This window comes from Strix aluco, chromosome 3 (assembly GCF_031877795.1).
Source record: "Strix aluco isolate bStrAlu1 chromosome 3, bStrAlu1.hap1, whole genome shotgun sequence".
Lineage (NCBI taxonomy): Eukaryota > Metazoa > Chordata > Aves > Strigiformes > Strigidae > Strix > Strix aluco.
The window spans coordinates 105,110,997-105,129,042 of NC_133933.1; the positions used below are offsets into that span (position 1 = coordinate 105,110,997).

General features: G+C 35.8%; 1 protein-coding gene across 8 annotated transcripts in view; it reads left to right on the forward strand.

Annotated features, from left to right (window-relative positions):
* DST (dystonin) overlaps positions 1 to 18,046 on the forward strand; it is a 316,145-nt gene that overhangs the window by 251,113 nt on the left and 46,986 nt on the right. For 7 of the 8 annotated variants that reach the window (XM_074819863.1, XM_074819864.1, XM_074819867.1 and 4 more), the window contains 10 exons: positions 2,029 to 2,188; positions 2,433 to 2,759; positions 2,931 to 3,015; positions 4,125 to 4,366; positions 5,395 to 5,601; positions 9,309 to 9,428; positions 9,616 to 9,723; positions 11,442 to 11,660; positions 14,586 to 14,789; positions 17,625 to 17,856. In XM_074819863.1, coding sequence (XP_074675964.1) covers positions 2,029 to 2,188; positions 2,433 to 2,759; positions 2,931 to 3,015; positions 4,125 to 4,366; positions 5,395 to 5,601; positions 9,309 to 9,428; positions 9,616 to 9,723; positions 11,442 to 11,660; positions 14,586 to 14,789; positions 17,625 to 17,856 — 1,904 coding nt within the window. The remainder of the gene's footprint in view (positions 1 to 2,028; positions 2,189 to 2,432; positions 2,760 to 2,930; positions 3,016 to 4,124; positions 4,367 to 5,394; positions 5,602 to 9,308; positions 9,429 to 9,615; positions 9,724 to 11,441; positions 11,661 to 14,585; positions 14,790 to 17,624; positions 17,857 to 18,046) is intronic. The other variant, XM_074819871.1, reaches the window with a different exon arrangement.

The following is an 18,046-nucleotide window of genomic DNA, read 5'->3' on the forward strand; positions in this document are numbered from 1 at the left end:
TTGGACAGACCAAAAGTTTTTAAAAATGTTTTGCCTAAGATGCTACAATCTGCTAGGATTAACTGCATATGTATCTTCTGAATATTTTATCTCTGTTAGTTTGTTAGAATGCAACTTTCTTGACGCAGGAACCTGTTTTGCATAGAATCAAGTGCAAATTTTACACTTAAATAATGATGATGTTCCCTTGGAACTTCAAAATCCTTACATGCTGCTACAAAGAGGGGGCACTCAACTCTTCTTCCCTTTTTTCTCTTTGTTGTCATCCATATAATTAGTTTCTACAATTTAAGAGAACCTCATACTGTCAACTGCTGATATACTTATGCAAGGTGCTGAGCTGAACTCCCTTAGTTCTCAAGAAGAAAAAGAACCATCAAAGTATGTAGATATATTCTAGCAACATGGGAAACATTGTCTCTTAAAGACATTGCAGTCCAATTTAAGTTCCAATTAAAAAAACAAAAACCCGAAAAATATATACACACACTTAGATTTGAGTTGTTGTCAACATATAAAATACCTGGAAAGTTATGAACTCTAAAGTGTCTTTGAGGAAATCCATGTTGAAAGGGTTGCTGAACATGTTTTCTGGGTGGAGATTTGAAAAAGGGACAGCCTTGTTCAAAGTAGAGAGAAGAGTGTGCATAAGAGGTGGCTTGAAAAAGGCACGTAATTGAGAACAAGAAAGGACTTGGAAATTTGAAGAAAAGGAATTTAAATGACCAATGAAGCTTAACAGTGAAGAACAAATGGATGTGTTGAGATTTGGGTGCTTAGAGTAGCATTGAACTCACCTCTGTCTCCTACTCCTTCTGGTAGCCTCTCTTTAGTTCCTGTACTCTGAGCCTCTTTTGTTACCTCATAGTAATAATATTATTTAATTAGTAGAGTCAACCACTAATAGACCATTATTTCCTTCTTTCTTTTTTTTTTTTTTTTTAATTTATTGAAGGAATCTGACTCACTGGCTGGGGTAAATGTTAATGTCATGTTTAATTTAATATTATTCTTGTAGTCTGGTGGTATTTAATTAAAAATCAAATTGCAACTTTTTCCAAGCCATCTATTAGCTGCAAGCTTGTCCCCATTTTTCTTTGGCCAATCTCTAGAAATGAAAAGGAGATTTGGGAATGATTTTGAAAACTATGTAGAGTACTTCACTGTGTGTTCTGTGGCTAAGTGTGTCAAGTCTACCTTGTTTATAAGCCTTGGGAAGCACATATAAACATAGCTTTTATCTGGAATGAGATCCCCCTTTAAAAGACAATATTGTGATGTTTTTCACGTAGAGCCAATCTCTCTTAAAAGTCTGCTTGAATGAAATTTGTTCAGCAGTGATTGTAGAGAAGACTCTTCCTGTAATCAAGAGTCTTCTCTGAAATGTAGTAATCTAAATCAGAAATGGTTTAGGTACTGCTTTTTATTTTGGAGGTCAAGTCCGTGTGCTTTATTAACATTGTCTCACTGTCTTCATTCAGAGCTTTTATCTAGAACAAGGGATGCAAAAGTAGAGCCAAATAGTTCTGTTCACATCATTGAACAAATGTTTAAAGATATTTTACAAGGCTGAGGAAGCATGACAATATGTTCTGGTTCAGTAAAGCCTTGCCTAACTTTAAAACATGTATAATAGTCAAGGGAATGTAACTTTATGCTTAAAGACAGCTAGAGACTTGAGAACTGTCCTAATTGGGTATAAAACAATGTTTTGCTGAATTGAGTGCTAGGTTATTTTTAGCAAAAAGTATGAATAAAGTAATATTTATTTGCAAAACTTGCATATTAGCTAAAAGAGTTTTGACCAGCTTTAGAGGTGGGGTTTTTTTAATTTTATTTGATTTTTAATTTACCCTGGTTTTCATTGAGTATCATGGATGTATTTCTATTTCATTGGGTGACTGGTTCCTACAGTAAGACAGATTTTTTTTTTTTTTTTTCCAAAGGATCCAAGGGCTGCTTTTTTTTTTTAACAATTTCACACTTACTTCATCACAAAAAATAACCTTTCTCTTGGCATGTTGGTAGGAACCGTCAGTTGGAAGGCATCTCGGTGGTAGCGCAGCAGTTCCATGAAGCTCTGGAGCCGCTGGTGGAGTGGCTGACCACCACAGAGAAGAGGCTTGCAAATGCAGAACCCATTGGAACACAGGCCTCCAAATTGCAGCAGCAAATTTCTCAGCATAAAGTAAGATATGAACCACATGCTTGTGTCATTCTTTTTAGACACTTCTGTAAAGTACAACACAACTGGCAAAGCTGTTGCGGTGTACCTGTGTTTTACCATACTGATTTTTTTTTCTGTAATTTGAGTTTTATATATTTACGTTGGCAATATGTCCTTTTTCATTCACTTTTTATTGAGTTCCACTTACATTTCTTTTATGTTTTTCTGATTTTCTTTTCCATTATTCCTATTTAAAAAAATATAGGCCCTAGAAGATGATGTCCTAGCTCACAATAAGTGTTTACATCAGGCCATTAGCACTGGTCAGTCTCTAAAGACTATGAGCTCCAGGGAAGATAAAGATATGGTACAGGAAAAGCTAGATTCTTCTCAGGCCCGATACATTGAGATTCAAGAGAAGAGCAACAGCAGGTCTGAACTTCTCCAGCAAGCTTACAGCAATGCTCAGATTTTTGGGGAGGATGAAGTTGAATTGATGAACTGGCTGAATGAAATCCATGATAAACTGAGCAAATTGTCAGTCCAAGACTGCAACACAGAATTGCTTGAGAAACAGCACTCTGAACTACTGGTATTTTGATTTCTGTTCATTTATTATTTAATTCATTTTTTAATTTTATTTATATTTCCATACTTCATTTACTTTTTATTAATATATTTTGTTTAAAATGGCAATATGCTTATTCCAAAGAAAAATAATATTTGTTATGACTGTGCTAACACAAATGGCCTTTTCTCTTAGGATCTTCAGGAAGAAATTCTTCTTAGAAAACAAAATGTTGATTTGGCTATACAAAATGGCTTAGAGCTTCTCAAGCAAACAACAGGTGAGAGCTTATATAAAACTATGACTCAACAGGCTTTTTTTCTTATACATGTAATGCTTATGAGAAAATTAAAGTGGAAATTGTAAATATTTGTCCATATTTGCTGGTTAAAGCAGTTGTAGTTGTTTATTTTAATAAACATTTGAGGTCAAGGTAGGTTATGTTTTTGGGCCCCTTTTACTATTAATGTAAGTGAGCAAAAGTCCTTTTTTGCCTGTAGAGAATTTGGCCCTTGAATCCTTTATTATTTTTAGTGGAAAATTATTTTAGTGAACCTGCATTCCATTCATAATAGCAAATTATGGACGTTACTCATAATGGAGGGCTGCTTGGCAGTGGATGCAGTCAATTCCCTGCAGGCATCCACAGATGAATGTGATACTAGACAACCTTTTATTGCAAGAGGAAAGCTTTGTCCATTGGAGCTAATACTGTGGGAAAAGTTGCATTCCAGTTGTGTACAACATGTCTGTTCTGTAGATCAATTCTGTCCGGATTTTCCAGTACTTCTAAAGACCTTGAGCTCTTTAAGACACACATATGGTTAGGGGGTATCCTTTTCTCTTCCAGATGTCTATGTTGTGCATAGTCCATAATGAAATCTGAATATATGCTAATAAATTTCAGTATGTTGTTTTTATTTTAGCCTTTTGAGTTGTTTCAAATGGATAGTAATGGGGATGTACAGTGATGTCAAATATTGCTGTAATTGAAAATTTAGTATTTTGTTGGGTTTTTAATTTTTCCTTCACATTTCCAATAATCTTTTATAAACTTTTTTTTTGGCCTTTATAAGAATTATTGTGATTTTAAGGGTGGGGTTTTTTGAAGAACATTTGTGTTAAATATTGGATCTAAGTCCTTACTTTCTAATAGTTCAGTACAGTAGAAAAAAGATGGAAGGATAGATCGCAAGCTGAGGTAAACTTCGTAGCTCTGTACACTTTAGTGATGGTAGGTTAATTTGCAACAGTTGAAGATTGACTCATCTTGTTTGGGTTATTTTATAAATATGGAGATTTTTGTAATAGATGGGGTTTGGGATTTGGGGGTTTTTTTGCTTTTAAATATTTGTATCACAGGTTAATTATATCCCTCTGATGTTTTAGGTGATGAAGTTGTAATAATTCAAGATAAACTGGAAGGCATTAAAGCAAGATACAAAGACATTACAAAATTGAGTTCTGATGTATCCAAGACCTTAGAGCAGGCTCTGCAGCTTGCAGGTCAACTGCACTCAACTCATGAGGAACTCTGCAAATGGCTTGATGAAGTGGAGGTGGAGTTACTGTCATATGAAACTCAGATACCAAAGGGTGAAGAATTAAGCCAAGTACAAGAAAGACAAAAAGTAGGTTTTAGAACCTGTGAAGTATTTATTGCTGTATAATTCTGCTAGGTTTTGTGTTAACTTAATGTTTGGCATGAGGTTGTTCTGTGAATAACTAATTTTGGCATCAGATCGTTTGACTAAATGTAACAGTAGTTAAGAATCAAACTCAATTTCCAGAGTCATCTGTTATAATCACTTATGAAATTGAGCTGAGGTTTATTTTTAACACAAGAGAAGCACAACATTTCCTTTTTATTCAAGCAGCTACCTAATCCTGGGAAAACTCTTAAGTTGTCAAACAAAGTTATTTTGGTTCTGTAGTTGTGACATGGATAAAATCCTGTAAAGCATAAAAAGTCAGCATTTAAAATAGATACTACTAATCTTGTTTAACAACATTTATTTCAAAAGTATAATATAAACTGGATGGCATGGACAATGTTGATGGGGGAGAAACTAAAAAAAAAATCTTTTCATATATTTATATTGTATATATTTATATATATCTAAAAAGAAATAAAACAGTGGTGGGGGTTTCTCTACAGGTAGAAACTCATTCCTGAAGCATTGTGTGATGGTTTGATTGGAATTTAATCCAGTCATTGCTCATTTAAGAAATCACTTGAATCTTATTTTGCTTTATTGCATGCCAGATTTCACTCGCTGATGATTTGGTTCCTTATGGCGTTACTGGTTGCAAAGAATATCCATTAGTTTTATTTTCTTTGGTTGCTTCACTAAGTACTAACAAGTCTCGCAAAATTACATAGCATTTCAGACTGTCATAGTGACTGGAGAAATATATTTACTGTATATTCTGTAGAAAATTCTCTTCAAGAATCACCTGCTTTCCTGTCAGACAGCTTACAGTATGAAAAAGCTAATACATCTGAGCTGAAAATGTGTGGTAATTTATCCCTTTTGTTTGTGTGGAAAACATCCCATTTCTCAATTCATGAAGTAGTTGAAGGAATAAAAAAAACACATGCAAGCTGTGTGTGTTCAGTTTGTATGGTGGCATGTTTACTTTAAATGGCCTTTTTCAGGAGCTGAAAAAAGAAGCAAAGAACAACAAAGGCTTACTGGACACTCTGAATGAAGTTGGCAGTGCCTTCCTGGAGCTGGTGCCGTGGAGGGCCAGAGAGGGGCTTGACAAGATGATAACGGAGGACAACGAACGTTACAGATTAGTGAGTGACACGATCTCTCGGAAAGTGGATGAGATTGATGCTGCCATTCTGAGATCTCAGCAGGTACTGAAAACTGTTCTTTGGACACTAAGAGTCTCTGGCCATGTGTACCTGACCAAAAGATGTCCTTTAATGATGTTGCCAAAAGTTTGGTGTGCTTGGGCAGCAAAAGGCCTGTTTGAATGAAATGGGACTCCACTGTTAAGATAAGAATGTCAGAACTCCGCTAATCTGCAGACTGTTCTAGTTTTCTGCCTTTTTGTTGTTATAAACGTTGGGTTTGTAGCTCAAATTGCTATAACTATCCTGTGGCTCCTTTAGTAGGAGTTTGCTTAAGTAAGAACTGAATGGCCCATGTCTTTTGTAGATCATGTGTATTAAGTAAAATATGGTCCAGATGCCCCGCTGATGCAACACTGAAATCACTAGGGTTGCCACACCTTCTGGCATCAGCTGATTGTCTAGCTCCTCTGTACTTTGCACGATTAAAAGCTGGATGATCAGCTGTAGTGGATTTAAATAACAATTGCTTTTATTCATATCCACAATGCTTTTCTTCTTGGGGCTCAAAAATTCAGTTATTTAATATGTGGAGGTTTCTGTACATGCACAGAGGTGTATATATATGGGTACACTTTGAGAACTGGCGCTCTAATTTTGTCACTAAATAGTCCCATATTTAAGCTTGCTTATAAATGTATCATGGAAACACAATTTTTTCCTGTATCTGCCTACAGTTCAGGCATAAAAATATTGGTGGAGATTTCTGTTTCTGCTAATAGTTCCCATAAACAGGAACAGGACAAGTAGGAAGCATGTGTGGTATTTTCAATGTTTGCTGAAAGCTGACTAAGAGAAGGCTGGTAATAACTCAGATTTCCATGTAACTGATGTTAAAAATAACTTCATGTTTCTTTTTAAGGGGCTTGCTATGAATATTAGCTTGTCTTATTAACCAAATCCTCAAAAGTGAAGGACCTTTTTTTTTTTCAGTTAGTGATAAGGTGAGACAGGAGAGTATATGTTGGCTCTCCTTCAGCTTTCCTGAATTTCATGAGTATGTTGCATCCCCTAGCACAAGTTCAGCAAATTCAGGTCCAGGCATGAAAAGTCCAGAGCTGCTGCTCCACTGGGTGTTGTTGTGAGGGCATACTGCACCCTAGTCCACCGAACCTCCACTTCAGCCCAACTCACATCACCACAATATACTGCTATACACTATATCCTATGATAAATATCAAGTGACTTAGCATGCTTCCAGTGAAGGATAAGCTGCTTTCCACTTAGCTTGGAGAAAGACCATGCAAAATAAAAAAATATTTTTGGAGAAGCTAGTGCTCTCTAAGCTCACCCTGTGGCAGCTTCTGCAAGTGCCTGTACTATTAAAAAGTTTTTGCGGAGGACAAAGCCACTAAGAACATGAGGGTTTAATGGGAGTAGTGTGGGGTTCATGCTAGATGTTACTGGGCCAAGGTGAGAAATGCAGTCAGCTATATGAATGGGTAAACATATTGTTTCATGCTGTGAATGCAAGCTGAAAGCTTAATAGAATAATGCAGTGTCCTGTTTTTTTACTACCTGGGCAAAATGCTCCCAGATGGATAGAATTATCCTAGAGATAAATTTAGCTACATGTTTTAATCTTCATTTCTCAATACTGAAGGCATTGGTCAGTGTCTTACCGTAGTGAAGGAGTGCTACATAGAAACAGGTCACATTCTACTTTTGGCTTACTTGTTCTTCCCTCTAAAGCAGCCATAGAGAGTGCTTTAGAAAGCATTCATGGAGCAAGTGACAGTGTCATCATATGCAGAAGTCAATCATTCCTGGTTAGAAGAAAATTACCACAATTAACTATGCTTCGTTAAACTGGGTGAGGATGAAACAGATGATTTTATACTGACTCAAGTGAAGTTCAGGGCTCATAAATAACTGTCATGCATAATGGGAAGAAAACACTTCAGATTTTGGATGCAGAGAATAACAATTTTGTGCTTTTTATTCCTTAATGTTATATTTGAACATCACAAATTGGAAATCCTATTCCCTTAGCAAATGGAGTTCAGAGTCTTGCCCTTCCCCGATGCTGTGTACCCTAGAAGTTTCACTGCCATGCCTTGATTTTATTTCCATTAAATACTTACTCAATATTACTTACTTACCCATGGATATTTGGTATCAGGAGGTTACACTGCAGTTAATTTGTACATCTAACACATTTGAAATTGCCTTCTTCATTTCCTTCATTTGGATCATAAATAGATGGGATTCTGAAGAGCTTGGTTGTGAACTGAAGTTTCTAAAGCTAGAATTTAACTACCACTGGTGCATGTGTTTTGTGCTAATGTTTACAGTACTGATTGTTTCAGAACATACCTTTCTATTAGGAAGTAACAATATTTAGGACAAAATTTACTTTCTGTTACTTTAAATGAAAAATGACATAGTGAAAAAGAATGTTTGTACTCTCTTTCATGTAACAAATAGGTTATAAAGGCTGAAAAAGATTGACTCATAAAGAACAAAATCTCAGAACTGCTTCTTTTGTTTTTGTGTGACTCATGATTAACCACTAAGACAAAACTGATGTAGTGGCTAAAGTGAACTCCAGCTATGTTGCAGGAGAAGGGCTGTTATGGTCAACAGCCACAAAGGCACAGACCAGCAGTAGCTGATCAACGACACATATATATATATATATAAGAACAACACAAGTACCAGGTTCTGACATAAAGTGACCTGGTAGACTTTCACAATAACTCAGAGCTGTATTAATGTCCAGCTAATTGCAGTGGGGGTCAGAGTTAAAAATAAATAAATGAATGAGTTCTTAGTAGTTTCTACAATGACTGTTTTGTGCATCTGATCATCCCATGTAATATTTCTCTATGGCTTAAACTCAAAGCTACCCCTGTTGAGTACTGAAACGTGTGCATGCTAAGATACACGCTTATAAACTTGAGCTGAAGAGACAGTGTGATTTTTTTTTTTTTTTTTTTTTTAAATTTGGTCTTACTTTTCAGAAGAATTAGATCCTCATGTACTACTTCTCAGGATCTCATGCTCTTCTTTGCAAATTAATAAGAAACAGATCCTTTAAGTCTTCTCATTATTCTAGCACTTTGAGGTAATTTCTGAAATGATTGTGTTGACTAATGGTAGTCAAAAGTTAATCTTTTAGGAAAAGAACTGGCTGCACTCAAATGCCTCAAAGAATTTTCACATTTAATTTAAGGTCTAGTTTTGGATGAAATCCTGTCTTCTCTGAATTCAGTGAGGTTTTTCCACTGACTTCATTGAATTGTGATTGTTTTGACTTTATCATTTAATAATAAAGCAGCTCTTAAGATTAAAAGGCTAACATCAAACATCTATTTCTTAGGATGATTGCAACACTGGCAGTAACAAACATAGAGATGGAAAAGACACTTGGAAATAGAATAAAATGAAAATAAACAGTCTAGTTAAAATTCTGAAATGATAACCCTTTTTGTTTTCTTATGTGTGTTTAGAGAGCTGTAGGCTTTGGAAAAATGTATTTGCTTCTGTTGCTTTGTCACACTTATGAATTAAGCTGCTTGTATTACAATCCCTCAGAACCATTTTGGGCTTTGTATTTCATTGAAATAAAAACCTCATATGGAAAGTGAGCCGCTATCCTTCTAACAATTCAAAAGCATGCTTTTTAATCTTCTTTAAAATTTTTGAAATAGTCATTCTAATTTCATGTCTATAGAACCGCTGAACTAATTCATGTCTCCCTCATTTAGTTTGATCAAGCAGCTGATGCTGAATTTGCCTGGATTGCAGAAACAGAAAAGAAACTGATGTCTCTGGGTGATATTAGGCTTGAGCAAGACCAGACCACGGCTCAGCTACAAGTTCAAAAGGTAAAAGAAATGCATTTCCAACTGTCATGTTAATTATTGGCCAGCACACTCTCCATCTAGAAAATGTACTGGCATGATTTAATTTTCAGTCCATCATAATGCACTTCAAAACCAGTTTTTGCACCATGTACTCTTTTTTTTTTTTTTTTTTTTCCTTCCCCCTGACCCATTTTTATTGTGTTTCAAGGCTTTTACCATGGAGATTCTGAGGCACAAAGATACTATAGATGAACTTGTTAAATCTGGGGATAAGATTATGAATACATGCACTGAAGAAGAGAAGAAGACCATGAAGGTAAAGTTCCTTAAATTGCAGTTACAGTGGTAGATACTCAGACAATATATAAGTAGAAAGGATTCCTGTAGTGGTTTTCTCGAAATACTAATGAAAAAGCATTAATTACAGCCACTTCTAGTCTGAGGATTGTAATACTAGAAGAAATGCTGTTGTGTATCACTCTCCTTCGTTCAGGATGTTCAAAGAGCAAACACGGTATACCTGCTTCATTGCATGACACTAATTTGGAGCCCCATTTATTATCTTCATACATGGCAGATGGTATTTCAGCTGCTGGACGATTGAGTGAATAGGTGTGAGTCATCTGGGGTGGTGTGTGTGGAATCTGACTGTTTATCTTCTCTAGTTCTCTTGGGTCAGTGATGCTCTGGGCATGTGTATTTCTGCTGAATTCAATGGCTGTGCACCTCAGTGTGAACCTTTATTTTAATTTCTGCTGATTTCAGTGTAAATCTTAATTGCCAAGATTATTCCATCCTGTTGACTTAACACAGCCCATTAAAGGCATTCTTATGCCTTTGTTTATTACATACACACAGAGCCTGATGTTGGGGCAGTACATATGTACAGATTTTTTTCATTTTGGCATTTAAGAATGGGTTGGTTGTGGGGTTGGGTTTTTTTTTGCTGAATTTCGGTGAGGCTGGATATGTTGTGTAAATTTAGTCCCTCCACTGACCACCCTCCTTGAACAACAATACTTCACTAATTGTGCTCTGCTGCAGGATCTCTGAATAAATCTGATTTGCTCTTAAGTGAATTTAAAATACATGAGATGTCCTTTCTATGAAACTGTAGTCATAAAAGGGAGAGCAGTTTTATGTGAGTCTCTATTAAATATTGGTATTTGTCAAAAATAGTGTGTGTCTGTGTGTTAGGCTATGTTTTGTCCTTTGGATAGCATCTCTATGCTTAATTTACATGCAAGACATAACAAATGGAAGGATAGCTTGTTCTGCCAAAAAAGATTCTTTATTTCACATTCAATGGCTTGCTTATATGTCTAGTTTTTCCAAGGCTAGCATTTATGTACATTGTCACATATAATATTTCATAAAAATGATAGCATGGGCAGTGTTCCACAGGAAAAATGTATAGCTGGTTGATACTTTCTTTTGTTATCAATGTCCAAATACAGTAGATTTGTAAACCTTGTGGTTCTATCATATTATTAATGGTAACACATCCTCATTAATTAACATGTACTACCCTGGAAAATTATGTTTTGTGGTTTGTGTTGCAAGTTTGTAAGCTACAAGCACAATGGTATAACCCTATTCTCTTGCCAGATGTAAAAAAAAAAAAACCAACCCAGATTCTTATGTATTGTTCATGATGCTTTGATTCAGAAATGCTGTGGAAAACTTAGTTTCTGCCAAGTGTCACTGAAGATAAGCGTCTTCAGTAAGAAAGTGGGGCTAAGATTTGCAGTCAAATAATTTGCAGCTTGACTGGAAGCCTATGAAGATAGTGGTATTTGTAAATATCAATATCATTAAATATGTTTTAATTACTTTGAAAATACTCTGCCAAGTTCCCATCTCCCACAATATTGATTCTGTCCACCTAAAACGCTGATACTTTCGAAACAGTATCAAAACCAAATTTGTTTCACTGTGGTTTGGTGCTATAATTATCAAAGATTGTTTAGAAATGAAGGTAATAGACATGTGGAAAAACATACATTGCTATATTTTGTTAATATTATTTTACAGAAAAAAATGGAAAGCCTCTTACGGAAATATGATGCAGTCTGTCAAATGAACTCTGAGAGAAACCTCCAGCTGGAACGGGCTCAGTCCCTGGTTAACCAGTTTTGGGAGACTTATGAAGAGCTTTGGCCATGGTTAACTGAAACAGAAATGATCATCTCTCAACTTCCTGCGCCAGCCCTTGAATATGAAACTTTAAAGCAACAACAAGAAGAGCATAGGGTAAGCATTTTGCCAGTTTTGAAAAACAAAGTGTCAAAAGCCAAGTAGTGTTCTGTTTAGAACTGTGGCGTGCACTGCTAAATGCTGAAAACCCAGTTATACTTCTGTTGAAAAAGAGAATTATTTAATAATACAAAATGAATACATTTTTCAATCCTGCCTCTACTGTTTCCCAAACTGTGCATGCAAACAAGATTCTCTGGGGAAGGGCGCAAACAGTCTATAAGCATAAAAGAGGGCTAAAGGGGGAAAAAATTGCCATTGTAGTGAGAAAACTGAGCAGATAAGAAGTGTATTTAAAAGTTCACAGTAATTGTCAGTATTAGAACAAACCAAACCCATAAACAGAAAGAATAGACATGACATGTTGTAGCAGGAAACAAAAGAGGGTAAAACATGACTATGCAAACAACTGGAGTACCTGCTGTCAGCATGCTGAAAGTGAAATACTGCTGTTGTGTACAGTCTGTGTACAAATATGCACATATGTTGATCTTAATGTACATGTAAAAAAATTTGGCTTTTGGTTTATTGGTATCATTGGAACTAAACTTAAACCAGGAAGATGGACAATTAGAGGGCCAAGAATTGATTGCTTGGGTTCCAGCCAATCCCATAATCATTTCTCATGTCAAGTATGTTTGTTATATAATACCTAAAAGAAATAATTCTTTATCATAACGTCGCAAAACAGAGACAACAGTGTTGTAGACTGGCCACCATATGGGCTTTCTTACATGGAGGAATCATCAACTGGGATAAAAATTAGTATGTTTCGTATATGGCTACTAGTATCACATGGAATCAGATATATTCCACCCAGGTTAAAAACCTGTGTCTTTTGGCACATGCAAAGCCCATATGGCTACTGGAGATACCTGTCTCTCCCTGCTGAGAATAGTGTAACTAGTTTTTTTTTTTATTTTTATGTAGCTGCCTCAGTTCAGTGGCTCAAGTTAGATAGGATGAACCCCGACTTCAAAGTCTTGTTTGCTCTGAGACCAGTTAATGAAGATGTGCCACTCTTATGTGCTGGTAAACACTGGGTTCACTCATTTGTCTTTCTATTATGTCCACAATGAACAAACATGCTCTCTAAAGTCTAGCTATGTAACATGAGCTTTACAAACTATTTTGATTAGTCACCGTGAACCAAATGATGCTTGCTTTACTTACAGGGTTGTTCCCCATCTACTTTAATCATTCTGCTTGTATGAGAGGCCCTTCAGATGAGCTTCTATTTTTGCATTTTCCCTGGGCTATGCCATTAGCTGAGATTTGTTTGTTAAGTAGAAGATTAATGTCAGGCAATTCTAACATGTAATCTGATCTGAAATACTTGTTTACTGGAATTGTTTACCCAATAGTAGATCATGGAGAAGAACATTTATTGTTCTAGTTTTTTAAAAAAAAGAGTTCTGAATGTGAATTGAAAACAGTTTTCTATATTCACTTACTTTTCTGTTCTGATGTATTTACTGATGACTATCTTTGTTCCAAGTCATGGAATTCATAGAGTTGATTCTGTGAGTAACATGCAGTCAGTTTGGTTTGAACTGAGCTGTGGGCAGAGCACTAGCATTAGGTTTGGACCTAGAAATGTGCACTTTTGTGGCGTTGTGTCAAATCATCTATTCCTGCACAAAAATAAAGCATACAAAAATATTTTCTAAAAACTTTCAAACTGTTCTTAGTTTCACCTTTTCTCTGCTAATTGACATTGGTTTTCTTGTTGAAAGATATACAAGTAGAGCTTCATTCTCAATAAGTAGCTAGAGTCAGGGGGTTTTTTATTTTCATTGCTGTTTTGTCATTAGGGGACTGTGGAGAATCATAGTCACTGTCTTTTCAATCTTCTCAACCTCTCCTTTTCTGGGGAGGAGCAAGTAAGCAAGCCAGTATCAGGATTTCTTTTTAAGGGAAGGACCTTAGTTGAAGAGAAGAGGATTTATTTACACTGAGACTGATATGGGCCCTTTTCTGTGCCTTCATTAATTTAAACAAACTCTGAGCTGGGAGGAACAGAGCATGTGCCACCAATGTTCCTGCACAGGGGCTATAGCATAGAAACACATGGAGTTCACAGCATGGAGAGGGACAGTGCCTCACAAGACAGTGCGATTTTTCTGAAAATGGAGGACTTTTTTGTTTTGACTTCAGGGGTGGATGATGAGAGGGAGTAGACAGCTGAGATCAAATTTAATTTACTTATTAATTACTTGTTAAACTTTGTGTCAGTTAAGTAATAGCACTGTTGTGAAGACAGAGGGGTCTTGTGGCCAGAGGGGAGACTGCTAAACTAGGTTGATAGGTCTTTACTGACCAGTCTTCCTTGTCCTTTTGTCCTTTCCACTGATTTCTTTGAGCCTTCCTTGTGCTAGTTTCCTCTTCTTAAATCAGGGATAATTTGAATTAATATGCTTGCAGTGCCAGTACCTCTTTCTGTGATGTTCTTCAATGGAAGGCTTTGCAGCTATTATTTTAATGTATTATATATTATTTATACTAATATATATTATATATTAACATGTAACAGGTATTAACATGAAAATTACATATGTGGTGCTTCACACGTCTGGAATATTGTTGCCATTTCTGTCATTATAGGGACTAAATATGATGGAGGGTGTATGCATAGTTAGCATCTTATTTTTTGCCCATAATCATATGTCCTACAAGAGTATTGCATAGACCTTTCCAGCACGTCTCTAATTGTGATGTTTCATGCCTGGATAGCTCTGTGTTGGAATGGGAGCCATCAGTGGCAGAGCAGTCACTAACTTTATTTGATATTATTTGTGCTTTATATTAGGACAAATGGTATTTGTTTGGAATTTCTTGCCAGCTGGATATGTTAGAAGTGTGGACAGCTGTAATGTTGTGGTGCAAGCATAAGAAACTGATAAGTTGTTTCGTTTGTTATAGCAACTGCGTGAGCTGATCGCTGAGCACAAGCCTCATATAGATAAGATGAACAAAACCGGGCCTCAGTTGCTGGAGCTGAGCCCAGGAGAAGGTTTTTCTATCCAAGAGAAATATGTAGCAGCTGACACCCTTTACAGTAAAATTAAGGAAGATGTTAAAAAGCGAGCACTGGCACTGGATGAAGCCATTTCTCAGTGTACCCAGGTATCAATTTAAGTTTAAAGTATAATTGGATTCATTCAAATGGAAAGATGCACAGACATTGTCATCTTACATGTATAAATCAAGACTTATCTGCTGTTTTATCTGATTTTTCAACCTAATGACCTGTGAATGTTCATATCACTGCTTATGGTATTGATTTTTCTATTTCTTGAGGGGTTATAATTTTATATATTGATCAGTATTATGACAGCTGCAGTTGAAAAATATTATTGCTTCTTAATTTTAAGTAAAAAAATGGGACATTTGGTTAAAAATGTGGGATTTTATTTTCATTTTATTCCTTTTACTCTTACTGATCTCTTACTAGCTGATGGTTTGTTTGTATATGGATGTCACTGTTGATCAGTTAACTTGAGTATAGTTATATCTCAAACTTGGCAGCTTTAGTTACAGTCTACCAGTGAAACTAGAGAGTAGTTTGGCAGTGGTAATAGCATTTGGTCTTCGTTGCATACCCAGAAGAACTTAACGTAACACATGCTTGAGCTGTTATGTAAGAGAATTGAGACCAAAGTTAGACCTCACAAAATGTCATCATAAGCATAAAATTCAGATCTAAGTCCATAAAAGCTGCATATCTTAGGTTCATCAACCAATGCAATGAACCTTGATAGAGTTTTGTTAGATATCCCATTCTAGAGATTTCTAAATCTTGGATTAATTGTCATGAAACCCAAACTGAAATTCTTTCACTCAACCCCAAATTCAGAAAAGAACTCGGTAAAACTGTGTATGAACCCAAACAAATACCTGAATAAAAATACTTTGTTCTATACTGCTGTTTTTATAGGAAATTCCCTTTTTTCTCTGTTTGCTGGAAATTAAGTGCTATATTCTGCTCAGGTCTAAAATACTAAATAAAGAAATATACCTTAAAGTTCGCACTAAGTCTACATTCTAAATAATTTTTGTCATAGGTCATTGTACTTAATGTCATATTCCTAGCCCCTGCAATACTGAGTTTAAGAAGCTAAGGAAAAAGTGACATCAGATATCATCCTGTTTTTGAACTGGTTATAGACATTATATTATCTTTAAGTCATTCTAAACACCTTCCTTATTCACACCTATGAAAGATGCCTGATTATTTAGATTCAGTGTTTATCGTAAATGCTCAGTCCTCCCCCTGTTTGTAGCTGCACATTTGAAAATCAAGATATTCACTTAGCATTCGAGTCCCTGCTTTGTATGTGATAGACATTAACATGTTGTACTGGCTAAGTACAGAAAGCAAGAATAAAAATGCATTCTTCGTTAACAGCTAGAATATAATCAGATGTTGAAAATACTTAATTATTCATGCAATGCTTTAAGGTTCATTTTATGTACATAAATGTATATGCAGGTGACAAAGCTAAAGATTGTAACGCCCAGAATGCAATTTTATATAATTTTCCTTTTTTATTAAGATATGTAAATACATATTATCAGGGCTCTGTACTATGATGGCTATGTCAATGTTTGTCTAGACAGTCCTGGAAGAATAATTATTTAACTCTTCAGGTTTTAAATTATACTAAATTGCAGTATTTATCAAAGATGGGACATAACCTATGGAGCCAGAATGAGAGGTTCTAACGACTTGCATTTGCTTCCTTTTAAGTTCTAAAACATCTTGTCTCATTCACTGAAGTACGAGTACAAGGAGGCCCACTGAATGCACTGACAGTTTTAAAATGTAATCTATGTCCTAAAATTAGACTTGAACGCTGCCAATTTAATTTCAGTTTTTATCACTTTTGTAAGGTTTTGTTGCTACAATCACTTTTCAGAAGTCTTGAACGTGGGAGGGCTACTTATCTTTCATAACACATTTTGCTGGCTTGTGTGATATTCACACTTCTAACAAAAACACTGAGTCTATAACATTAGTCACAGAGTCTGATTTGAAGTGAGATGTATGGTGGGAAAAAGTAATTACATTTGTATTGCCTATATTCCTTTGAATAGAAAGGATGTAGCTATTTGTTCACGTAAGGTAATCTTGTTTTGCTGTGCTCTTTCTAGCACCTTTCCTAGGTGTAGTCAAGGGTGTTTTTTTGTAGATTCTGAAGACTCATTAAATGCACCCACAATTTACTAATTTCTGTAATTTGAAATGAATATAGTGGTGAGAGATTTGTAGGAATCTCTGTGGATCCAAAAGCATATAGTAAGGGCTAACTTGAAAGGATGAACCATGTTAGCAGCTGTAATTGAGTTTCTGGGCAGCTACCTGGGCTCAGTCAAACGTGGGTGAACATAATACACACTGTTGTGTGCTTTCAGTTGCAGAAAGTAACATACCTTTACTGCACTGACAAGTATCCCTTGGGCACTAACAAATGTCTTTTTGAATAACCTTACATATCAAGTCTTAATTGTTGGTTATATGCCAGTATGTTGGTCCTGATATGAAAATGTATGTATTTAATATTAAGGTAAATATCTTTCTAAAACTATGAAACCAGAAAGCCATGATTCTCCAAAATAAGGTACAAACTACTGTATGAATTATACAGGACTAAATGCAAGTAGAATCTGCCATATGTACAGTACCTTCAGATAGAGTGTCTCAGGACTGAACCCAGACTTCATAGTAAAGTTCTTAAATATGAGAAGAAATACGATTTTGCAAGGCCATTGTTGTAATTTAGATATTAAGAGGGGAAGAACCACAAAGGGGGACATTGCAGTTTGCATATATATATATATGTTAGATAGAGATGTTTAATTTTAAAGAACCTTTTTCCAAGAGAATTTCAGGTGCCATTTTTCAGTTGTTTTTTTTCTAATTTCTCTGCCACTTCTTTCTGTCTTCTACCACCCTCCCAGTTTCATGACAAGATAGATCCAACTCTTGAGAGTCTGAAACGCATAGTTGAACGTCTGAGGCAGCCACCTTCAATCTCAGCAGAGGTTGAGAAGATTAAAGAGCAAATCAGTGAAAATAAGAATGTGTCAGTGGATCTGGAAAAACTTCAGCCGGTGTATGAGACGCTGAAACAGAGAGGGGAGGAAATGATTGCTCGCTCAGAAGGCGCTGATAAGGATATATCTGCTAAAGGTAGTAGACTGAGGAAGGTTTCATGTAGTGGAAATGCAGTAAGCTGCAGCATATAAAAATCTTCATTTCTGATGACCACTGATCTGGGGATTGTGTTCTTGTGGAGAAGCTGCTAAAGATTTCTAAAAGCAAAGCATTCGTTTAAAATAAGTCATTGTGGATATGACCTTTGTTTTATTCTTAAAGGCCA